At 40.5% G+C, this 26,507-nt stretch overlaps 1 protein-coding gene across 1 annotated transcript in view; it reads left to right on the top strand.

Annotated features, from left to right (window-relative positions):
* Positions 1–468: 468 nt before the first annotated feature.
* LOC139408645 (astrotactin-2-like) overlaps positions 469–26,507 on the top strand; it is a 447,901-nt gene continuing 421,862 nt past the window's right edge. The window contains exon 1 of the mRNA XM_071152798.1: positions 469–802. Coding sequence (XP_071008899.1) covers positions 469–802 — 334 coding nt within the window. The remainder of the gene's footprint in view (positions 803–26,507) is intronic.

Raw genomic sequence — 26,507 nt, 5'->3', positions numbered from 1 at the left:
ATTTGTCAATCCATCACAAACATAAAATGCTATTTCCCACATGCAAAACCCTTTGTAATTATAAAATGAATGCACTTACACGAAAAATCGAACTTTACCATCAAAGCATACATTAGAACTTCATAACAGTCGTGGAGACTCGACTTCCATTGGTTGCCTCGAAAAGCATATCCTTGATTGCATGAAAAAGCTGTTTCAAGACAAATGTATTCCCTATTTCTTTCATTTCATATCTATGGTGAGGTCTCACAGAACCTTATATCCGCATTATGATACATTATGTGTATACATCAACACAGAAGGAAGCAAGTTGGAGAAAAAAAAGTATTAGGCTACAGATCTGACTACACCTGTGCTGCCGCCTCCTGGACAGACATGACTACCGAGCGCGTGCAGTGGCTGTAGTATAAACGAACAAGCAGTTTAAGAGCCGCACTCAAAGCTAGAGAACCGCGCATTGGGAGCGGGATGGCAGGGACAGTAAAGCACCACGTCCTCCTCCTTATGGGGCTCTTGCTGACAGGGACCGCTACAGTCCGGGGAAGCAGAGGGGGAGCGATGCTTGATGAGGAGAGGGAGAAGGAAAACGACGCAGAGAGCCCGTGTGAAGTTAAAACCGTTACCGTTTCTACCCTGCCTGCACTCCGCGAGAATGAGTTCAGTTTCACCGGCGGTGGCTCGGGGAGCGTGGCTGGAGGAGGAGGGGAGTCCCGACTCCTTTTATTCGTTAGAACAGACCTACCTGGACGAATTTCCGTTATGGATGATCTTGACAACACCGCTCTCCCATACTTCACACTGGGTAAGAACATTATAATCTTACTGCCTCTTTACTGTCCCCCAATCCATCACTGGCTTTACAATGGTTGCTCATAGGGACCACTAACATATGCCTGGCCGGTGGTATAGACTATATTTACTGAATTACAATAATTGTTTTCGTACATTCAAAATGTAAATACTTATTCTACACTGTGAAGTGTCATCTAGGGCTGAAAATGATGGCAGTTTAATGTTAACAACACGATAGCCCAAGTAGAGGTGTGTTGGCCAATCAAGGGGAAGAGCCACTGTGCCATATCTATCTGGTACAAGGAGTAAAACAGCGTTGGAAACTTATACATGTATCCAAACACCACTCATGTAATGAATACGCAAGAATGAACTCGACAACATTAGTACATGGCTCTCTCACTCACCTCCGCACATACACACACCAATTGGGTCATTTTTGTGTACTATGACAAATTATCACTGTAAGTGACATGCATAGCCTTAAGTATTAGGCAGTGAGGGAATGCATAGATTGCAATTTAGCTGTGCAAATCTGCATGAAATTGGTATTTTGTATTTTTATGAACACATTTTTCATAGCAGAAGACTAGGACATGTGCAGCATTGAAGGAAGTTAGATTAAGAAATGCATAATAAAGTAAGCTTGCTACAGTGTCATAATTTTCTCATTGCAAATTGCAAGGTTTAGGCCAGGGCCCACATATGAGGTTGACTCTGCCTTGCATTGATTGAGTAGTGTTTATTTGTGTCCCTTAGAAAAATATCTTTATAAGCACAGCAGTGGGCCACAGTTGTCAATCTTCAAATAACATACACACAGTTAATCCTATATGAAAAACAAGGTTTTGGCTTTCCACACCTCCTGCCCATGAATATAATATATGCGCACGTGTATACCCATGTGGTTCTGTAATTGAATACCATATGCCTTAGAAGAACTAAGGGGCTTCAGTGATTGGACAGTGACTGTCGACTGTAGGCCTGTGTTATTGTAATGTGATAGTAAACAGCATGACTGTTTTATATTCACATTCAGAGGTAGTAGTCATCTGTGTGTGGGTCAACAGACTGTGTCAAACTAGTTGAAATGTACAACCATACACATTCCCTGAGTATGAATCATATAGACTCAATAGATGTGCTAATTTTCCTGATTTTTGTTGTGGTTCATACAATATACAGTACACCGTTCATTTTGAACTTGACCCCATGGCAATCGAACAATGCATTGCCTGTTATGACTATGCACAACACCTGACTAGTATAGTAACCCACACATGTTGTGGAACCCATCTCTCGCTCTCTCTCTCTATGTCTTTCTCTCTATGTCTATGTCTCTCTCTCTGTCGGTCTCTCTCTGTGTCTTTCTCGCTCTCACTTTATCTCTCTCTCAGCCCAGCAGCATTGAGACTGCAGACTAAACAGACTGCAGGGTCTGGAGCATATGCTTGTAAATCACTTTCTTTTCTCATTAAGGACACGCGTCGACTCTTGAGTTAGGACTCTCTGTCCTTCCATTCAGCCAGCCAGCAAATTTGCTGTGCTCTCGCCATGACTGCTCTTTGTGTAGGGGGTGGGGATGGATTTAATCAGGTCTTGATTTAGATTAGTGCCTTCAGAAAGTATTCATACCATTTCTTATTCCACATTTTGTTGAGTTACAGCCTGAATTCAAAATGAATGAAAAATATAAGAATATTCCCACCCATCTGCACACAATACCCCATAATGATAAAGTGAAAATATGTTATTTTTAGTTTTTGCAAATGTATTGAAAATTAAATACAGAAATATCTCATTTACGTAAGTATTCACATCCCTGATCAGTACATGTTAAAATCACCTTTGGCAGGGCCTCCCGAGTGGCACAGTGGTCTAAGGCACTGCATTGAAGTGCTAGCTGTGCCACTAGAGATTCTGGGTTGGAGTCAAGGCTCTGTTAACCCATTGGGCAGTGCACAATTGGCCCAGTGTCACTCGGGTTAGGGGAGGGCTTGGCCAGCAGGGATGTCCTAGTCCCATCGTGCACTAGTGACTCCTGTGGCGGGCCGGGTGCAGTGCACGCTGACACAGTCGCCAGGTACACAGTGTTTCCTCTGAAATATTGGTGCGGCTGTCTTCCGGGTCAAGAGGGCAGTGCGGCTTGGTTGGGTTGTGTTTCGGAGAACACACGGCTCTCAACCTTTGCCTCTCCTGAGTCCGAATGGGAGTTGCAGCGATGAGACAAGACTGTAGCTACCAATTGGGGAGAAAAAGGGGTAAAAAAAAAGAAGCACCTTTGGCAGCGATTACAGCTGTGAGTCTTTCTGGTTAAGTCTCTAAGACCTTTACACACAATATTTGCACATTATTCTTTTTTACAGTTCTTCAAGCTCTGTCAAGTTGGTTGTTGATTATTTCTAGACAGCCATTTTCAAGTCTTGCCATATATTTTCAAGCAAATTTAAGTCAACAATGTAATTAGTACACTCAGCAACATTCAATGTTGTCTTGGTAAGCAACCCCAGTGTATATTTGGCCTTGTGTTTTAGGTTATTTTCCTGCTGAAAGGTGAATTTGTCTCCCAGTGTCTGTTGGAAAGCAGACTGAACCAGGTTTTCCTCTATGATTTTGCCTGTGCTTACCTATATTCCATTTCTATTTATCCTAAAAAAAAACTATCTTGTCCTTGCAGATGACAAGCATACACATAACATGATGCAGCCACCACCATGCTTGAAAATATGAAGAGTGGTACTCAGTGATGTGCTGCGTTCGATTTTTTCAAACATAACACTTTGTATTCAGTAAATCAAGTTAATTTCTTTGCCAATTTGTTTGTGCCTTATTGCAAACAGGATGCATGTTTTTCACTCTGTCATTTAGGTTAGCATTGTGGAGTAACTACAATGTTGTTGATCGTTCCTCAATTTTATCCCATCACAGCCATTAAACTCTGTAACTGTTTTAAAGTCACCATTGACCTCATGGTGAAATTCCTGAGCTATTTCCTTCCTCTCCGGCAACAGAGTTAGGAAGGACACCTGTATCTTTATAGTGACTGAGTGTATTAATATCCAAAGTGTAATTAATAACTTCACAGTGCTCAAAGGGATTTTCAATGTCCGCCTTTTTTTTTACCCCTCCACCAATAGGTGCCCTTCTTTGTGAGGCATTGCAAAACATCCCTGGTCTTTTTGGTTGAATCTGTGTTTGAAATGTACTGCTTGACTGAAGGACCATACAGGGACCTCATGTTAAACACTAAGCAAATCTTTATTCCTGAACTTATTTAAGCTTGCCATAGCAAAAGGGTTGAATACTTATTGACTCTGCTTTTAATTTTTAAATCATTTGTAAAAAAAATAAAAAATTATGGAGTATTGTGGGTAGGCCAGTGACACAAAATCTCAATTTATTCCATTTTAAATTCAGACTGTAACACAACAAAATGTGAAAAAAGTCAAGGGGTGTGAATGCTTTCTGAATGCATTGTAGAAGCTCATTCACTGGGCAGCCTGGCTGGGTAGCAGTCAGACGTCAAGCACCACAGCATGCACTGAGGGATTTTCTGCCGTCATCAGAAGCCTTACCGGGTCAGTCAAAGTGGGCTCCAAGGTTATTTGTTGTGAATGGGGGGGAAAGAAGATATGGTAACGTATCAGAATATTCTTTTTGATGATTTATTGTATCGTCTTGACAATATCGCAATTAATTTTTTTGCTCGTTTTTGGTACCTGCTCCAAAAACTCCCGTATTTTTCCTTCATAGCTTGTTTTCCAGATTTAAAAATAAATATTGGGCAAATTAGTATGACTGATCAAAACTCGGTTTCTCATGGCTCCCTCTTATCCCGCTGCAGCAGACATGTAGTGAGCAATATGTTTGTTACACCGAATTATAATTAAATCACAATTATCGAATGACAATACATATAGAATTGTGAGAAACGCAATACAGATCATATCTGCACCTTAGTATCGTGATGATCTTGTATTGTGAGATCCCTGGAAATTCCCAGACGTACAGTTGGAGTCGGAAGTTTACAAACACTTAGGTTGGAGTCATTAAAACTTGTTTTTCAACCACTCCACAAATTTCTTGTTAACTATAGTTTTGGCAAGTCAGTTAGGACATCTACTTTGTGCATGACACAAGTAATTTTTCCAACAATTGTTTACAGACAAATTATTTCACTTATAATTCACTGTATCGCCAGGGATTGTAACGTTCGTCGTTGGGAGAAAGAGAGGAGGACCAAGGTGCAGCGTGGTAAGTATTCATTTTCTCTTTTAATGAACACGAATACTCAAACAAAACACGAGAACGAAACGAAAACAGTCCTGTACGGTGAAATACAAACACAGGACAGAAAATAAACACCCACAAAACACAAGTGGAAAAAGGCTACCTAAGTAGGATTCTCAATCAGAGACAACTAATGACACCTGCCTCTGATTGAGAACCATACCAGGCCAAACGCAAAAACACAACATAGAAAACGGAACATAGACAACTCACCCAACTCACGCCCTGACCATACTAAAACAAAGACATAACAAAGGAACTAAGGTCAGAACGTGACAGAGATGAACGAACTTTGGTGGGAAAAGAGCAAATAAATCCCAGAACAACCGTAAAGGACCTTGTGAAGATGCTGGAGGAAACAGGTACAAAAGTATCTATATCCACAGTAAAACGAGTCCTATATCGGCATAACCTGAAAGGCCTCTCAGCAAGGAAGAAGACACTGCTCCAAAACCGCCATAAAAAGACAGACAACGGTTTGCAACTGCACATGGGGACAAAGATGGTACTTTTTGGAGAAATGTCCTCTGGTCTGATGAAACAAAAATAGAACAGTTTGGGCATAATGACCATCGTTATGTTTGGAGGAAAAAGGGGGAGGCTTGCAAGCCGAAGAACACCATCCCAACCGTGAAGCACGGGGGTGGCAGCATCATGTTGTGGGGGTGCTTTGCTAAAGGAGGGACTGGTGCACTTCACAAAATAGATGGCATCATGAGGCAGGAAAATTATGTGGATATATTGAAGCAACATCTCAAGACATCAGTCAGGAAGTTAAAGCTTGGTCTCAAATGGGTCTTCCGAATGGACAATGACCCCAAGCATACTTCCAACAAAGTCAAGGTATTGGAGTGGCCATCACAAAGCCCTGACCTCAATCCTATAGAAAATGTGTGGACAGAACTGAAAATGTGTGTGAGCAAGGAGGCCTACAATCCTTATTCAGTTACACCAGCTCTGTCAGGGGGAATGGGCCAAAATTCACACAACTTATTGTGGAAAGCTTGTGGAAGGCTACCCGAAACATTTGACCCAAGTTAAAAATTTGAAGGCATTGCTACCAAATACTAATTGAGTGTATGTAAACTTCTGACCCACAGGGAATGTGATGAAAGAAATGAAAGCTGAAATAAATCATTCTCTCTACTATTGTGACGTTTCATATTCTTAAAATAACGTAGTGATCCTAACTGACCCAAGACAGGGAATCTTTGCTAAGATTAAATGTCAGGAATTGTGAAAAACTGAGTCTAAATTAATTTGGCTAAGGTGTATGTAATCTTCCGACTTCAACTGTAGTTATTTGTAGGAAATGGATAGTACCTGTATCCAAACTGGCAGTTGATATCCACTTACACGACAGTATGTCCTTGTTGTGGTTTATTTTTTTAAGTAAAGGGCACCTCAGTATGACAGTATTGACAAGTCAACATGAAGATAGATAGCCATACAGTATAGTGATATTATGTGTCAATATTGACTTTTTTCTCCATGTAATGGTAGTACTACTGACAGTGTATGTAGTGGTATTCCTGACAGTATGTATGCCATGAGGCCATCATATTGTACTCTGTGTTTTTATTCTAAGTGGAGTAGTCTACTGTAATAGTAGCTGACATGTTCCTGATGCTCCCAACAATATAGCTGGCATATTTGTTTGATTTCTGATTGAGCAATAAAGCAAATAGAGGGGATTAAAAGGAAACATTAACTGTGAAATCAGAATGACTTGGTGGGAGGGGAATCCCACACTATCCCATCAGTATTTTTTTTCCGTATCTGTTTTCCCTCTCCTTTCTTACATAACGACAAAATGTTGACGCCCCAGGATGATACCAAGACTTAGGCCTTACTGCACACACGCTAACACATTATGAAACACAGACGCAGACGGACACATCTCCCTTTATTCAAAAGCAGAATAGTGAGACTCCACTCAGCTCCCTCAGTTCCCATCTCTGCATTTTAATTTGTGAATGAAGTATGGTGGTCACAGGTAGGCTGGAGGGGGAGTGTTTCACTGACCGGTCTTTCAGATGCTCGCCCCTCTGGCCACAGCGCCCAGTCTTGATTTATTACCATGAATGTCATTGAGAATGGATGAGCATAGAAGGCACAGAAGGAAAAGGCCGCAGAGGAATCCTTTCCCCCCCATTTTTCTCTTTCCCATTTTTGTGCATCATTTGAAAGCAGGGCGACACACCAGAATATGCAGTGGCCACTGCTCTGCTCTGTGTTGGCATCTGCAAGATGGTGCATTTTGTTATGCCTTAGTGTTTTTGGTTAGATCTGTGTGTGGGTGTGTTTGTGTATGCAGTTTTAAGTTTCCTGTTTAAAATTAAAGGCTATAAATAATGCACCTTATAAACTTCTTACTGGCAAATCCAGATGATGAATTTGACAGATTTTAGAGCTACTTGGGCTCAAAGGAAATCACTTTGTTCAGTACTGTACATGGCTGATTTTGAAACACCTCATTACCGACTAACCTTATAAAGCATTGAGGCACCTAGTGGAAGACCAACAGTTCAAATTCAATTCTCCTTTATCTTTTCTGACATCTACACTGTTTCCTTTCCAGCACTTATCATGTTTCTGTATACCATATTATTACTCTATTGGCTTGTCCTCGCCAACCCTTCCCCATCTCTCTCACTCACTCACTCACTCACTCACTCACTCACTCACTCACTCAAACCTGTCTGGCAGATAAGGGATTGAAAGCAACTGTGGAGAGTAAGGGGAGGGGAAAAAATAAATAGAAAAAGCAAGTTGGCTCCAGTGGAGAGGTACATACCCTGTGGCCCAGAGTGCTTTACTCACGGCGGTACGTCTCAATCACACGTCAGGGTTTGAGCTGCATACTGCTGGGGGAGCAGGGAGGGGTGTTGAGAGTGCAGTTGGGGTCAGGGTACACTGTGGAGCTAAGATGGGAGTCTCCTGTCATAAAGGACCTGGATCTGTCATGAGTCCCTGGATTTGTTCCATTGTGGGTTTGTGATCAGAATTTTCTCCATCTGTTGCTTGGTGTTACTCATTGTCTATGACGATAAGAAAATATGTTAAACAGTACGGCAATGTCATATGTCAGTCAAATGATTAGCATTGCTTAACAATGACATCACCTCTCAGCCCTGAGGGTACAGTTGCCTGAGGTGTTGTATTTGTAGGCCGTCAAGTTCTATCTGGTCTTCTTCAGTTTTGTGTAACCTCTGGTCGGGTATTCTCGCTACAGCTAAGATACATTCTCATTTTCAGTATTGACTATCACTCTTGTAAAAGCATTTTTTAAAGAAAGCCCTACCGTTATTATTAGCAAAAGCCTCTTTGTTCCACAAGAATTCAGAGATTGTTTCTCACCTTGCCAAACATCCAGTCATTGTTAGTGAACACAGGAAAGGTTGAGGGTGTTTTTGACTAATCAGTGTCAAGGCTCAAGCTCATAGTTAATGTGCCAATTTAACCAGGCTGCAACGGGCTAAGTGATGGCTTCAGCCGTGGAATCGGGAAGGAATTGTGGTCAGCGACCCATGATGATTGCATCTCTCCTCAGCATGACTTGTGTTAGTAATGGAGTGTGTTACAGGAAGCACCGCTCGCTCATGTCGCTGTCAAGTTGTGGTTGTTGTTCAAATCTGGAATCAGCTGGTTCTTTTGGCTATGTTGCAGGGTTTACATTTTTGGCACAATTGTGCCATCTTATCCCATGTTAGTAGTAGTGTTGCTTTTCAAATGTTGTATTGTACTGTTCGTTCCTTTGTCCTTCCATCCAAAATGCATCTCAATGGATCAATCATTTATAATTTATCATTTATCTTGTAATCAGGTATTTGTCGGATGTCAATAATAGTGTTGGGTTCGTTCCTTGTCAATCATTGGCTCATTGGTGAAATTAGCATTCAGACAATATCTTTAATTAAATCAATCAAAAAACTTTATTAATGCAATTGCAAACAGAAGTTGACAACAGGAACATAGCATGCATGTTTCCGAGTAAGCTCTGCAAAATAGTAAAGGGTCCAAGTTATTTTATTAAGCCCGAAGTTCAACCTTAGTGATGTCACTGCCTACGTCATTACCTTTTACTCATGAGACCAAGCCCATGCATACACAACTATACAAACAAGAGTTTCAGTGTTATCTAAAGGCTCAGCAGTAAATGTCCACTCCCCAAGTTGATTTATAGTGGAATGTCTGACTAGTCTCTTATCTCGTTCACTCCTTTGCAGAGTTCTGTCTCACAGTCACACATTTCTTGACCGTTTCTTTATAAGATGTAGACTAGAAAAGACTGTGGAACAATATTAAACCTTTATAATGAATATAACTATCTATATATCTATATCTGTAGTCTAGGACCCTAAGGACCCTTCTATTAATACAACATAAGCATAATCAACTATTTTTAATACATCAAACATTTGGTACAGCCCCTATCATGACCCCAAGGTGAACCCAACAATAGCTTCACATAAGCATAGCTTAAAGGGCGAATCCGCCACTTTTAAACCTCATTCATTATCTTCAGCACCAAACCAGTGTCTACATATGCGAAAATGGTGTGTTTCTATGATGTGGTTTAAAAACACATGAGAAGAAAGGTCTTTAAAATATGCTGTGACATCATAGGGCATGATTAAAAAGTTAGAACCTTTGATGTTATCGGTTAGAACTTTTAACTTATTTTTTTTTTCTACAAAATGTAGAAAGGTGACATTTTCACATAATGTAGACACTGGTATTGTCCTGGAGATAATGAAAATGCTGTTTGAAGATCTGACTAGAGAAAAACAAATGAATCGTTGCGCAAATGGGATAAAATTGCTAGCTATTTCTGCATTTAGATTTTGGCATGAAATGTGTTTCAAAATACTGCTTCGTGTGACTGAGGCCAGAATTCAATAGTAACACATTGAGATATGGCGTAGGAGTAGAGAAGACTTTGTTCCCCATCCTCACCAGTCAGTTGCTGTGTAGCTAACACCTTCTTCCACAACCACTCATAGGGCTATATGACTGTCAGAGGAGATGTCATTTACACTCACAATTAAAGATAGGCTATAGCTTGAGATGTGTAGAACTAATGACAGGTTGCCTGGTTACTAATCAAGTACCATTCTGTCAATCTGTATTCCACAGAGGCTCTTCTCTGTTTTTGCTCTGAAAGCTTCCAGAGGTTCAGTGACAACCCCAGGGATGGAGCCAGTAGAGGTCATCTTGCCGTTGTCACCTATGTCATCTTTGTTTGGTGTCAATTGAAACCAGGGGTCCACACTCTTGTCATGACATCAACAGAAAAATAAAGTGCCAGCCAATCTTGCTTCCTCTCTGGCCGGATGAGCCCAATACTGACAGTCAGCCCTTTGATAGATTTCTGTTGGGCTTTGTTGCCGTGGTTATCATATAATATAGTGCCGCTATCCTGCTGTAACTGACTCCCTCCAAGCCCCTCAGTTACACGCTTCTGTCTTTATGGCCAACTTTAACATTCACTGTAAGGGGATTGAATATCTCAGATGATTTAGCTTTATCTCTTCTTAGTCTGGATCCTTGTCAGAAACAGGAGGAGTGGTATGTCAATCAATCAAAATTATTTATAAAGCCCTTCTTACATCAGCTGATGTCACAAAGTGCTGTACAGAAACCCAGCTTAAAACCCCAAACAGCAAGCAATGCAGGTGTAGAAGCACGGTGGCTAGGAAAAACTCCCTAGAAAGGCCAGACCCTAGGAAGAAACCTAGAGAGGAACCAGGTTATGAGGGGTGGCCAGTCCGCTAAATAATTCACCAAAGATGTTTAAATGTTCTACACATAAACTTTAAAGAGCTGTGCAGTCTGTGGTAAGTAAATGTATATTAACATGACACTGATTTATACAAGTTATTATGTTTGGTTAATTCGCTTGCTCTTTGGTCTGCTCTGGTGTCCCCGGCCACTTAATAAAAAGTAGACTTCCTAATGGATGCCCTCTTAAAATAAAATCATTTTTACAATAGAAGCCAAAGGATAAGGACATGGTGTGGAGTAGAGGGGGGAAGGGGGTGTGCTAGGCTGAATTCTGTCACTTTGCATTAAGAGGCTGTAGAGTGTTCCTCCTCGAACAAAACACTATTTGGATAACATGTTGAATAATTGAATAGTTTCAATGATGCTTGTACTGTGTTTTGGGTTTCCTCTAAAGTACTATCAGTGCTGCAATGACAATTTGATTTGGGATATGACAAAAGAGGCTGCTTTTGAGATAACAAAAGACAAAGCTGAGTGACAGGCAGAGAGTAGTACGGAGGGGGGTTGGGGGTTTCAGAACTTAAAAGGATAAAAGAGAATGAAAATGCAACAAACAGTAAAAACAGAGAATTAACAGGACCTCATTTCATTACTGGGTATATTGTATAAATGAATACCAATATGTGGCTTCTACGCAAAGTCATCCAACTCCCAAGGTAGAATTTGATAAACCATGGCACAGATTGAAGCCTGCACTTGAAATGTACTATTAAAACCACTGGCTTTTCCTCCATCGATGCCATTTGACGGGTTATTGTTTTCCTATCCCTATTCCTCGTTGTACTAGGCACATTTTATTTCTGTCAATATCAGTCCTCGGCAGGCAGATTGAATTTTCAGTTCTCTGCAGTGTGGAATAATGATATGCGCATGACGGTGTCAGGTGATTGAGTTTTAACTAAGTCAACTTAATTTGTGTCTGCTCTCCTCTTCTCCTGTGCCCTATACCCGATGCTCTGGCATGTTGTTAAAAACCCAACTGGTTATGCTGGGGGTAGTCTTTCTCATAGTAGTCCTTCTATAGCTGACATGCGGCCTGTCTTACATGATAAACTGACAATGAACGACCAGGGCCGGAGCTGGAGAAAAAGACAGCCCCCGCTTTAACACATCCATCCAGCCCTGGCAGGGGAAGCGGGCACCTCTGCTAGTCTGCAGACGTCCCTCCGTACCCTTGCTGATCCCCGGCCTGCCATGTTTCCTGTGCCACTCTGCCTGGGCGTCGGATGCTTTCAAACATTGTGGTCATCTCTGTTGTTTTCACACGCCGTCGTCAAAACCTGCTTCTTCTAACAAGCAGAGAATGCCACTATTTATTTTCAAAAAAAATTACAACTTTAAAAAAAAATAAACATTTTGCTTATTCTACTCTCATCTAAGGACATACATTTTCTGCTGCAAAAAAAATGGTATTTTGTTCCGTATGAGTATTTTTTTGCTTGTCAGAGGTTTAATTTATCTGAAAAGCCAATGGCACCAGGAAAAGAAGGCCAATTCAATTTTTCAGGATTAGGAGAAAATTAGAAATGAATGTGGAATAGAAAATATTGCTTTGCAAAAAGCATTCATGTTACATAACACCTTTTTTAGATGATTATTTCCCCCTTTGCAATTACATATAGATTCCCAGTTAGTTCTTTCTCCCTTTTGACAATTCAGCTTCAATACAATTTTTTCAGTAAAGCCAAATACGTTTCCAGCATCCAATATTTTCATAGTTTATTTTTGTCATAGACGATAATAATGTTAATCCTTTTATTTATTTTCTCTAGACAACAAAGTAATCATGAATAAACAACATCAATATCAGATAGAGCCTACACAGTATTAGTATACCATCAGCTTCACCACACCATAAGTACGGACAGCTAGCTAGACAATGTCTAATGTTGGAAGAAGAGTGGGTTTCTACCAGGATCAAAGGCACAGTGGAATCAATGGTCTCTCGGTGGCTGACTCACTCAGTTGGACTGTCATCTCCATCTTCAGCATCAAAGCAAAATGAAATCCAAACGGCCAGCAAACGTCCTCCTCCGGGCTACCAGGCCACGGTCGCTACAACACGGCCAGGATTAAACACCGTGCATCACTCTGTTTTTGGGCTCCAGTTGTTCTCCGGCTTATTCGAAGGTGACCTCTACCTCTAGCCTGGGTCTTTTTAGCTACACTTCCTCCTTCTTTCATTTTAAACTGCAGAGAGAAGGCGTATACCAGAGTAGAAGAATGATTCAGGGAGACCAAGCATATCTTTTTTTAAAGCAAGGTGCCAGCTTGACTCTTAGTTTTTTATATTTTGCTGTAGTATGTGTGTAAAGTAATTGCAAAAATGAAATCGTTAAACTTTATTACCAATTGTATATACTATTTTCATTATTTAAACATGTCGTAACATTAGAAATTGACTTTTAGACAAGCACAGAATCAAAATCTAAAGTGTGATTCCTAATTGAATTTGACCATTGTCTTGGCTTAGATACATTATCACTCCGGTAAATTTAAAGACCCATATAATTTGATTCCCTACAGAATTCCCTTTAGGCCACACCTTGGAGTGCCGCCACCACAACACATTCTCCCTATGATCACGGATCCCACAGACGCTCCTGAACCTTTTATCTATGCTTATGTATTTGTTCAGATATACCCTGGCCTACCTCATCAGTTTCTGTCATTTTAAAAAACCCACAGAGAACAAAGGATAGCTACAAGACATGCAATTAGATTCACATCAGCCTTAATTTCACACCTTGGAGTAAAAACGGAGCCATGTGGTGAGGTACCAAGGTGTTTAGGAAAGTTCACAACTTTCGATGTGTTTTAACAGGGACATTTTACAGAGTCCCATTTCTATTTCCCCCCTCACAATATGTTTCTGTGAGATCCCATTTTAGCTGTAATTCAGCACAGCCAAAAACTACTGCAATGAGTCCCACCAAACATGCACTTCTGGTAAGCCTTGAGGGACATTGGGAGTTGGACCCCACACACTTATACACTATCTCTAATTCAGTCTCATTAGTATGCTATAAACTCTCTCACTTTCTCTCTCTCTCTCTCTATCTTTTCCATTCTGAAGCTTAGTGTGTGCGCGCGCGCACACACACACACACACACACACACACACACACACACACACACACACACACACACACACACACACACACACACTCCCAGTGTGAGTTTGACAGGTATTGTGTATATCTGCTCTGGATTAGCTGGGATCTTGCACTAATTATCCTGTAGAAGAAGTGTTCTAGTGCAAAGCTATATAATACCCAGGTCCTGTAGGTCCCACGTGTTTAGAGTGGGCTAAGAGCCGTGTCAAGGTGAGCGACGGTTACGTGCATAGCATGAATTTACAGCTCTGTGTGTGTGTGTGTGTGTGTGTGTGTGTGTGTGTGTGTGTGTGTGTGTGTGTGTGTGTGTCGCCGATGTTAAGAATACAGGTCGGTGATAGAAACGGCTTGTCCCTCATCACCACTCGACACAACAGAATGCTTGATGTTTTTTTGTTTTTTTTGTGAGTATTATGTGTACAGCGAAGGTTAAATCCTCTTGATGGAGGCTATACACAAACACAGTGGAAATTGTCAAGCATATGTAGTTGAAATTGAGTAAAATTATGATTTTGTGTAATAACTAATACATTCTGTGTTGATGCAACCACATGCATGCGCACACCGACAATTATACGTCGGCATATTCTTTCATATTTCTCATCTCTCACTGTACCTTGGGTAGCAAAACAATAAACCAGTAAGTCTCCATCTGGCTTGGCATTTTACCCAATATAAATCATGGAGAAAGAAATATGATCTGCAGTTTTCAGCATGCTTTGCAAAGACACCCTTCATTTGGTTGGCAGAACGTTGCTCTCCAACAGGAACAGGTTGCCAACAGAGCTAAATTAAACAGTGATTTCGTGCTTCTCTCTCCCTGAATTGCCAGTTTGCAAAGTGTTTTGGCCTAGTTGTGGTGTCGTTGTGACCACTGGCTATTTTGATTCTGTCGTCCTAACAGCCATCTGTATGTATTAAAATCCCCATGGTGAGAACAGCTGTGTCTTTGATGGTGAGGAGGAAAGTGTTCATCTCCCAATCCCACTGCCAGAGGGGCTTAAGCTGAAGTACTGCCGCTTTAACTAGCCATCTCCCCGCAGAGTCAACTTTTTTATTTGCGTCATTGTATATATTGTAACACAATATTTGTTTTTAGCAAGAACGTCCTCACCTTTGATGTTGCGAATAACAATACGGAGACAAACAAATATTTCTGTTAAGATGGAGGTGAATCATAATTTCAGTTATAATGAGTTGATGTGAGTCAGTCAAGCATTCGGTTTACAGAACATAACGGCATCCAAGGCAACTTGGCAGGTTCTCATTTAAAAAAATAATAATATTCCCCCCCTCACACACGCAAAACCCTACCCGTGGCGAGTCGAACTGAAGCCGAAGCTGAGCTGTGTGGTAATCGCGTCATGTGCCACTTAGGCATGCAATCAAACAGTGACCCGGGGCCATGAACAAGAGCTGGAGCAGCCATGATCAGGAAGTAGCAGCCCTCTCATGCAGAATTCACCACACTCCAATTACCATTCAGGTGAAAAGAAGGAGTGAAGACGGAAGGAATATTAATGACTTGCTGCTCTGATTCCTAGCTTCTAGGGAACATAATGCTAGTGGCATCAACAGGCAGCAGAGAGCAATTTGGTCTGATTGCTGTTAAACATGAAGGCTAGCTAGTGGACACAATCAAGCACTAAATTAATTTGCATTTCATTTGCTTGGGTTATTTGCATCTTGGTTTAATGAGGAAGTAGTGGAAATGTGGAAGCTGTTAGCAAGTTGCAATGACGGGCCGACATCTTCATGTGGATTGTCCTCTCTGACCGTAGAGATCCTATTAAATTCTAATTCCTACTTCTTTGTTTCTGACAGCCTTGACATTAAGCTGATATTATTATATTATTATTTATATTATTATACTGACACAAACAATGGCAATATAGTGATAATGGAAATGCACTCATATGCAGGAATGAAAATACTTTATATAAATAACTAACTAAAATATGTATTTTTTAAAATCTTGTTGGGAAATTATTTTGAAAGATACTTATTGTAAAAACACTGATGTTGTAAAATAGCCCATTCCCAGCGTAGCATACCTTGAATACACAACATAACTTTATCTGTAGCCCATATGAGCCCAAATTAGCTTTGTAACATTGAACGTGCACCAGTCAGCACATTTCCCCAGGATTAGTAAGCTATTTGCTAAGGATCCCCTTTCATACCTAACAGGATTGTAAGCCGATCCAGAGCTTCCTCAATGTCCTGTTAGCCCACGTTCTTTTTTTTCTCCCATTCATAATCTCCTATAACATTATTTTATGTGCTTTGAATTAAAAAGGCTGGTAGGTACAGTAAGAATTACCATTTGTTTAAGCCTGGACTTCAAGGATACAGAGATACCATGGAAATAGGAGCTGTTGGAGGGCTGTAAAATAAAGTGTTTCCATATCCTTTCAGATGTTGATGAAAGCTTGACTAAAGTCAAGTGTTGCCAAATAGAAAATCTCTGGATCCTTTAGCTTTTATCTCAATATCCTTATTTCCAAGACCCTTACTTTATTGAGCCATTAGCTGACAGTAATATACACACACTTGATAAGAACCCAAACAAACAGAAACAAGCTGTATATTGTAGCTCTTTTCACAGGTGGTTGCACACCATGCACAGTGCCTTCTCCACATCAGCACCCAGCAAACGTGTGAGTGCTCTTCCTTAACATGAACGCAATCAGTGCAAATGCACTTTTAACTCTATAATGGCGATGGCTCAACAAACATAATTAATGAAACAATTCAAAATGGCAGTCCTAACCAACTGGACACACCACGTGGGGATCCATAATAAAAGTTAGTTGAATCCAATGTGTTATCACTAAGATTCAACCATCTAAAAGCACAACCAAATTCCATTGGAAAAACAAACAGTCTGATTTTGGTTTAGTTCTCACCCAAATGTCTATTACTGTGCTTTCAACCATTTTAAAAGCACAGCAAAGTTCAAATGGCAATACTATGTCAGATATTTTAGTTCATTTATACAACATATTGTGTTATCACTGTGCTTCATCTAATAGCAGAACCAAATGACCTGGATTGCAGTTGAGACTACATTAAAAGCACATGGTGGAATTGATCCTTGCCGTTCGAGATTCTGCGCAGATTATTACAGCAACTGTGAAGATCTCCACAGACCTGCGATGACCTATGCATGTTATCTTGAACATGCACACTTTACATGATTACATAGGAAAACATTTATAGTTACTAACCTCAAAATGTGGCCATAGATGTTAATAAATGTAAGGTTGAATGTTACATTAGTTTGTCAAATTTGCCTTATTTTTTTGGTTATTTATAGTGCCTACAGAAAGTATTCACACCGCTTGACTTTTTTCACATTTTGTTGTGTTACATCCTACACACAATATCGCACAATGTAAAAATGAAAATGTCACATAATAAGTTGCATGGACTTACTCTGTGTGCAATAATAGTGTTAAACATTAATTTTGAATGACTACCTCATCTCTGTACTCTACACATACAATTATCTGTAAGGTCCCTCAGTCGAGCAGTGAATTTCAACACAGATTCAAACACAGAGACACAGAGACCTCGCAAAGAAGGGCACCTATTGGTAAAAATAATAAAAAGCAGACATTGAATATCCCTTTAAGCATGGTGAAGTTATTCATTACAATTTGTATGATGTACAGGCATCTTTCCTAACTCAGTTGCAGGAGAGGAAGGAAACCGCTCAGGGATTTCACCTCGAGGCCAATGGTGACTTTAAAAGAGTTACAGAGTTTAATGGCTGTGATAGTAGAAAACAACTGAGGATGGGTCAATGACATCGTAGCTACTCCACAATACTAACTGATTGAGTGAAAATAAGGAAGCCAATACAGAATAAAATATTCAAAAACATACAGTTGAAGTCGGAAGTTCACATACACTTAGGTTGGAGTTATTAAAATTTGTTTTTCTACAACTCCGCAAATGTCTTGTTAACAAACTATAGTTTTGGCAAGTCGGTTGGGACATCTATTTTGTGCATGACACAAGTAATTTTTCCAACAATTGTTTACGGACAGATTATTTCACTGTATGACAATTTCAGTGGGTCAGAAGTTTACATACACGAAGTTGACTGTGCCTTTAAACAGCTTGGAACATTCCAGAAAATTATGTCATGGCTTTGGAAGCTTCTGTTAGGCTAATTGACATCATTTGAGTCAATTGGAGGTATACCTGTGGATGTATTTCAAGGCCTATCTTCAAACTCAGTGCCTATTTGCTTGACATCATGGGAAAATCAAAAGAAATCCTCCAAGACCTCAGAAAAAAATGTGTAGACCTCCACAAGTCTGGTTCATCCTTAGGAGCAATTGTCAAACACCTTAAGGTACCATGTTCATCTGTACAAACAATAGTATGCAAGTATAAACACCATGGAACCACGCAGCCATCCTAATGCTCAGGAAGGAGACACGTTCTGTCTCCTAGAGATGAACATACTTTGGTGTGAAAAGTGCAAATCAATCCCAGAACAACAGCAAAGGACCTTCTGAAGATGCTGGAGGAAACGGGTACAAAAGTATCTATATCCACAGTAAAACGAGTCCTATATTCACAAAACCTGAAAGGCCGCTCAGCAAGGAAGAAGCCACTGCTCCAAAACCGCCATACAAAAGCCAGACTACGGTTTGCAACTGCACATGGGGACATAGATCGTACTTTTTGGAGAAATGTCTTCTGGTCTGATAAAACAAAAATAGAACTGTTTGGCCATAATGATCATCGTTATGTTTGGAGGAAAAAGGGGGAGGCTTGCAAGCCGAAGAATACCATCCCAACCATGAAGGACAGGGGTGGCAGCATCATGTTGTGGGGGTGCTTTGCTAAAGGAGGGACTGGTGCACTTCACAAAATAGATGGCATCATGCAGAGGAAAAATTATGTGGATATATTGAAGCAACATCTCAAGACATCAGTCAGGATATTAAAGCTTGGTCGCAAATGGGTCTTCCAAATGGACAATGACCCCAAGCATACTTCCAAAGTGGCAAAATGGCTTAAGGACAACAAAGTCAAGGTATTGGAGTGGCCATCACAAAGCCCTGACCTCAATCCTATAGAAAATGTATGGGCAGAAATGACAAAGCGTGTGCGAGCAAGGAGGCCTACAAACCTGACTCAGTTACACAAGCTCTGTCAGGAGAAATGGGACAAAATTCACCCAACTTATTGTGGGAAGCTTGTGGAAGGCTACCTGAAACGTTTGACCCAAATTAAACAATTTAAAGGCAAAGCTACCAAATACTAATTGAGTGTTTGTAATCTTCTGACGCACTGGGAATGTGATGAAAGAAATAAAAGCTGAAATAAATCATAGCCTACTATTATTCTGACATTTCACATTCTTAAAATGAAGTGGTGATCCTAACTGACCAAAGACAGGGAATTTTTACTAGGATTAAATGTCAGTAATTGTGAAAAACTGACTTTAAATGTATTTGGCTGAGGTGTATGTAAACTTCCAACTTCAACTGTAACAACATGCGGCTGTTCTGTGTTGAGAGGTTAACAAAGAAATAGGTATTCCTATATGCTTAATTTAGAGTTATTAATGTATCTTTAGTTGTTCTACAAATGTTGGCTATATGTTTGGAGAAAACAGGGGGCAGGCAAAACGACAGCTCAAGGGCAGGCTGAGGTCAGTAATCCAGGGTGGTTTGGCAAGGTACAGAAAGGGCAGGCAGAATGGACTTTTTTAGACTTTTTAAAATGTAGATGTTCCAAGGGTCTCCATCAGTGGCTTGAAGGCTATATGTGGAAGCCAGGAGATGCTAAATGAGTGTATGTTCATTGACAGTCAAATACCGTGAGACTGACAGTTATTTGCTTGATAATCACCGGCTGACAATTTTTTCACCACCACACCCCTACATACCATCTGCACAGTACAGTTGAAACCGGGATCCGTGAAGAGCATACTTCTCCAGCGAGCTACGGTGAGCATTTGCCTACTGAATTCGGTTACGACTCCGAACTGCAGTCAGGTCAAAACCCTGGTGAGGACGACCAGCACGCAGATGAGCTTCCCAGAGATGGTTTCTGACAGTTTGTGCAGACATTCTAGAACTATTAAGCCTGTAGAGAAGAGCATAGTCTTTGATGGGGCAAAGAAGGTTAGCAGTGTTCAGTTGGTAGGCTAATTATACTGAGAAACACGATGTCAAGGCAGACCTGAACACGCGCTGATCCAGCACGTCTCCCCTCCTGCTCTTTGAAGTGAGGAAATGATGGAGGGCACTTCTCTTTCTTCATTTCTTTTTTCCACTTGTATTTACCTAGGAGCCATGTTCATGCATACCCTCCCTTCTAACATGAATAGAAATTAGTAAAGGAGTTGGACGTTGCACCTGTTTCCACAGATTTGCATTATTTTTTTATAGAAGGGAATTTTTTCAACTTTTTTAACAGGGCTTCTATATTTAAACTTTGCTTCTTCCAACAACAACAAAAATACCCTATGTATGCTAACTGTATGAGGAAATGATTCCCTTTTGCTGACATGTATATGTACAGTATACAGTATAAACAGCTTTTAAAATGAGAAGACAAAAGTTCTTGCTTATAAAATTTGCTACACTATTTGTCTTTGTCTATTGAAGTGAAAGATACCCTTGTGGAGATCACGTCCACTCTGATTCCATCTGCTTTTGATATACATGGTCAACTAATGTGAATTCAATGTGAAATCCCCCCCCCAAAATGCACCCATGTCATTGGATTCATGCAATCACTTTTCCACAATGAGTCAACATCATCACATAGAGTTTTTTGTTGTTGAAATTATGTGGAAACGACATTGATTCAACCAATTGTGTCCAGTAGTTATTGGCATATCCACAGACAACAAACAGCCTGTAACTTTGTGCTCTTTGTCCTTTCCTCAGGGCTGTACTGGGACTGTGGGATCTGTTTCCCCCAATTGTCACATTCCCTTAAGCTTGCACTCTCCTCCAATTTATTTCACCACATATTTTTCACCAGAGCTGTGACATGTTGTGGTCTCAAAGATACTGTAGAGTAACAGAGACACAGGGGTACTACTGCAACATGAGCTGTAAAGTAAGAGAATAGCACACTTATGTAGATTGTTGTTTTATTAATGCAACAGGACGGCCTAACTGCCACCTAGCTCTTTTGTTATAGATCTCTATAGTATTGTTAGTTACAGTACTAATGTCATGTTTCTCATTATTGTTGTTTCAGGGACTGGCATACTACGGTCTTAGGTACTGCTTGGCCCGAGCTTACACAGTGATAAAGAGATACACTGAGTGTACAAAATATTAGGCACACCTTCCTAATATTGAGTTGCACTGCCTTTTGCTCTCAGAGCAGCCTCAATTTGTTTGAGCATGGACTCTACAAGGTGTCGAAAGCATTCCACATGGATGCTGGCCCATGTTTACTCCATTGCTTCCTACAGTTGTCTAATTGTCTGGATGTCCTTTGGGTGGTGGACCTTGATACACACGGTACAGATAAAATGCTTCATAAGTCATGTCAGCTGAGAGAAATGATGGACCAATATACAGTACCATACGTTGAGAAACCAAATGACGTTACTTCTTACAATGTAGCTCAAATTGTGATGCCATGTTGTTGTGCTTGTGTGGAGTGGCTTTTCTGTGACTGACTTGGGTAGGGTGAGCTATCAGGGAAGCCCCTCTGATAATATCAACACACCCCACAAGCTGGAGAAGGACAATTAGCATACAGCATGCTTTGCTCTGTAGCCGTGGTGGTGAACTTTCCATCGCAGCTCACTGCTATTAGATGCTAGCTTGTCTTTGTCCCATGTGTGTGAAATCAATCTGGAACTGGGGGGTGGTCATGTTTTTTTTCAGGGTGATAAGAGTTGAAGGAAACGTTAGATTGTTTGTTTACATTTCATCCAAAAATTCATGTCATGGTCATTGAAGCTAACCGTTTTGGTTAAGTGAATGGAGCACAGCACATGGTGTGAGAGCCATTAGCAGTCAATAAATGAATTCTTATCCTTTTCTATTCTTGACACTCATACTGTATCTATTCTTCTGGCACAAGGGATAACCGTCCAAGATCTATGATTCAACATTAAGTATGATGGATACATTCCAGTGGAATTCCAGTATTATATATACTGATCTATTGGGACTTGATGACAATGATGACTATGATGATGGAGTCAAATCAACGTCAGGCTGTTGCTGCCCATCCGTCACAATAATTGCATTTATATGTCATTATCTCGACTCGATAATGGAAGTTACTCGCGGTGTGTTTTGGTCTCCCCAACTGATGTACAGTAATTTAGTTAGAACCAAAGTTCCTCTCTCCCTAGCGAACAGCAAAAGGAGTGCTATGTTTTCTTATCTCTTGTCAAACATTCACTTCCTGTACTACTTAATGTTATTTGTCAGTATAGTTATTAAACATGTGTCTTTCGTTTCCAACCTATCAATTCGGTGACAGCGGAAGGTTACATGGCTTAAAGAAGTCACCTCCAAATGGACTGAGATCAAAACATTTTTAAGAACATACATTTTTAGGTTATTGATTTTTTTAAACTGAAATTATATGTCTGCAGGAAGAGAGGAGACATGCTGCTTGTTTTTCTTTTTACTTCAGTTCAAAATCATTTTCAGTAACAGTCAAAACCTTTGGCGGAGATGATCAGCTAACAGTTTCAGTCAATGCAGCACTACAACTATTCACTTCAGTGAATTCAAGACCATGTTTTAAATTGAGATAATTGGACTGGATTATCTGCTGGATTACCTAGTTTTCAGCCTGCTAATTCACATATCTCTCCTTCTCTAAACATACTGTCCATTCCACCACCATGTAGGCCTATGGCCTAATGCAGTCCAAGGCTGTATGGCCATTTCCATGTAAAAGGACTCGTTCGCCAACATGTGAAGTTCATAGGAGTATGTCAATTTGGGTGTCAAATGAAATCTGAGAGTTTATATTCTATTTGTATTAATTCATATATACATTTTTCAACCATTTTCCATCCCCAAAAAATGTGAATAAGCAAAGGCTTTGATTTCTGTTTCAAAATATGGAAAAGGGGTCTTATGGGAAAAACAACTCACACTCTCAAACACATAGATCCCCTGAAAGCAGCTCACTCTCCAGATCCCAATCACCTGAATTCTGATCACCTGTTCACACACCTGTATGTCATTATCACACACTATTTAGTTCAGTTCTTTGCACCCCATCATTGTGAGGTCCTGGTTTTGTAAAAGGACTCTTCTATTTGGAGCTCTGTTTTTCCAGTAATTTAATCCTCCAGTGTATGATTGCCTCACTAGTTTTTTCCTGCCTCACTAACGACGCCTTTTTGCCTATTCGGATTTCCTGTTATCAACCTATTGCCTGATCTCCTGAATGATGTTACTAGCCTTTTCCCTGCCAGTACTGCTGCCTATTTGGACCCCCTGTGTATGACCTTCTGCCTGCCCCTGGACCCAGCTATCTGCCTGCTCCCGTGGTCCTTTACAAATAAACACCTGCTGCGCCCTGTGCTTGAAACCAGCTCTCTGTCTCTCATGTTCATTACACTTAGAAAACATCTTAAAAGGTATAAGAGATGCATCAAAACACAATGTTGTAAAGACCCCGGCCAACTAACATCCACACTTTTATATTTCATTTTGGATACATTTTTCTGCCTTCTGTACGTTTTTAGAAACATTGCTTTGTGTTTTGAAATTCCGTTACCAAAAACCCACATATCTTTAAGATATTTTCTTAGTTCTCTCCATCATGAGGAGGGAGGATAATGGAAGTTCACAGAAGTAAAGGTAGACCTACCAATTAGTTAGTGTTTTTACTGTTATCAAATTTGTTTACCAAATCAGAATAAAAAAATAATAATTGATGCAATTGAATTGGCTACAATGGGAAATTATGATAGGCACAAACCACAGTTGGGTTCACAAGTTTGGACAGCACAGTACAGTAGATTTAAATAGTTCTTTATTATCTGACTTTCACTATTGCCTGTTTCTGAATGAGTGAATGTATCCACATTGCCCCTAATATCCTCCTTATTTGTTCATAAGGGTCAGTGTGTGCATGTGTGGCACAAATTAGTTTTTGTTCCGGACCAGTTTGCACAGGGGGAGTCTGTCGCTCTTCCTGGATGGCAGGAGCGCACACTGAGTTGAGCACATGGGAGAGGTCCTCTGCTATTTTGTTTGCCATCCTCAGCATGTTTGTGTGGTAGCTGTGCAGAAGGGTTTGGTTGATAGGCTTGCCAATTATTTTTGAGGCAGTTTTTAAGCAGACTTGTCACACTGGCTTTTGCCTGTACAGTGACACTGTTGTACCAAGCAGTGATGCAGTACTGCAAAACACTCTACAGTAGTGTACAGTACACAGTAGAGCACACTAGAGTTGAGTGCACTAATGTACTGTACTGAACTCTACTCCGCTGTGTTGTACATGTCGTGTCTTTGGCATCATTAAACTGAGGATTAATCTTTATCAAATGACTCTCTGTAATTATTATTACGCGATTAAACTGATTAATCATGTAACTGTAATTTAACTAAGAAGTCAGGGCACCAAGGAAAATATTGAGATTACAAAGTTATTATTTTCCTAATATAACATTTCAGATATTTTCGTATCTGATCAATAGTCTTCTGATTAATGAATTCTTCTTTACCTCACGTTAGTCTCATTCCAAATGTTGTAAATTGTTGGTTATCTGCACGAACCCAGTCTTCACTATGAGTCATCCATACATCAATTGTCTTAAAATAATTTATTTACTAACTAAGTAATTCACAGAAATGCATAAACAAACAGTAGATAGTTACAAGGAAATGATAACGGAGTTTCCCTAGTGGGATAAACCGGCATCGTGGCTTGGTGTACAAAAGGGAAGTGGGGGTCAAATGAGTTAAGACAACAGACAGTTGATAAATATAACAATTGAAATGCTTATCCTTTGCACATGAACGCTCACTCATTCGGCAACAATTGCAATCAATATATATATATATACACTCAGTGTGTCATCGGGGTCTCTGTTGAAAAGTTAGTTTCTGTTGGAGAGTATGTCCGTCCTCTCTCTCTCTCTCAGTTGTCGGTCCTTGCGTTCAATGATACCGAATTCCTAGCTGCAGACTAGTAATTCACATCAAAGACTTGTTCTTATTCTGTCGGTATCGATAGTCTAAGAGTTTAACCACATGGGATGGTTAAAAGATCCAGCAGTCTGGTCTCAAACCTTGGCCCTCTCGTTGTCGATGTAAGCTGGTCTGCAACCTTTGTCCTCTCGTAATTGAGAGCAACATGGTCTGTTGAGAAATTCTCAAGGTGGGGGTTTTATTCGGAATTCCAGAAAAGGGCCTGTTCCAGGATGCCCGACCATAACTGTGCTCATGGGCGGTCCTCTGATTTAGTTAAACTCAAAAGGGAATTGGAGTTTCCTTCATTAAACAGTCCAAAATCACATTAAACAATTTCACAAACCAGTATCATCCTCACTCATTCATCTTATACAACAATTAGATGTAAAGCCTCATACTTGAGGCTATTATATAAACAGAGTAATGGTAATGTGGCCGTATTGTCTCTCATGAGTTTCACAAAATTGTACCACCGATATTTTATACCTTCTCTTTTTTTCTGTGATCGAAAAAGCCTTGGTTTCATGCATGTCAACATCAGAAGCCTCCTCCCTAAGTTTGTTTTACTCACTGCTTTAGCACACTCTGCCAACCCTGATGTCCTTGCCATGTCTGAATCCTGGCTTAGGAAGACCACCAAAAATTCTGAGATTTCCATACCCAACTATAACATTTTCCTTCAAGATAGAACTGCCAAAGGGGGAGGAGTTGCAGTCTACTGCAGAGATAGCCTGCAAAGTAATGTCATACTTTCCAGGTCCATACCCAAACAGTTCGAACTACTAATTTAAAAAAATACTCTCTCCAGAAATAAGTCTCTCACTGTTGCCGCCTGCTACCGACCCCCCTCAGCTCCCAGCTGTGCCCTGGACACAATTCGTGAATTGATCGCCCCCCATCTAGCTTCATAGTTTGTTCTGTTAGGTGACCTAAACTGGGATATGCTTAACACCCCAGCAGTCCTACAATCTAAGCTAGATGCCCTCAATCTCACACAAATCATCAAGGAACCCACCAGGTACAACCCTAAATCTGTAAACAAGGGCACCCTCATAGACGTTATCCTGACCAACTGGCCCTCCAAATACACCTCCGCTGTCTTCAAACAGGATCTCAGCGATCACTGCCTCATTGCCTGTATCCGCTACGGGTCCGCAGTCAAACGACCACCCCTCATCACTGTCAAACGCTCCCTAAAACACTTCGGCGAGCAGGCCTTTCTAATCGACCTGGCCCGGGTATCCTGGAAGGATATTGACCTCATCCCGTCAGTTGAGGATGCCTGGTCATTCTTTAAAAGTAACTTCCTCACCATCTTAGATAAGCATGCTCCGTTCAAAAAGAACAAATATAG

This window comes from Oncorhynchus clarkii, chromosome 5, assembly GCF_045791955.1.
Source record: "Oncorhynchus clarkii lewisi isolate Uvic-CL-2024 chromosome 5, UVic_Ocla_1.0, whole genome shotgun sequence".
NCBI classification, from domain to species: domain Eukaryota; kingdom Metazoa; phylum Chordata; class Actinopteri; order Salmoniformes; family Salmonidae; genus Oncorhynchus; species Oncorhynchus clarkii.
Note: the sequence above shows the minus strand (reverse complement) of the source record. Positions and strands in the feature narration are given on the sequence as shown.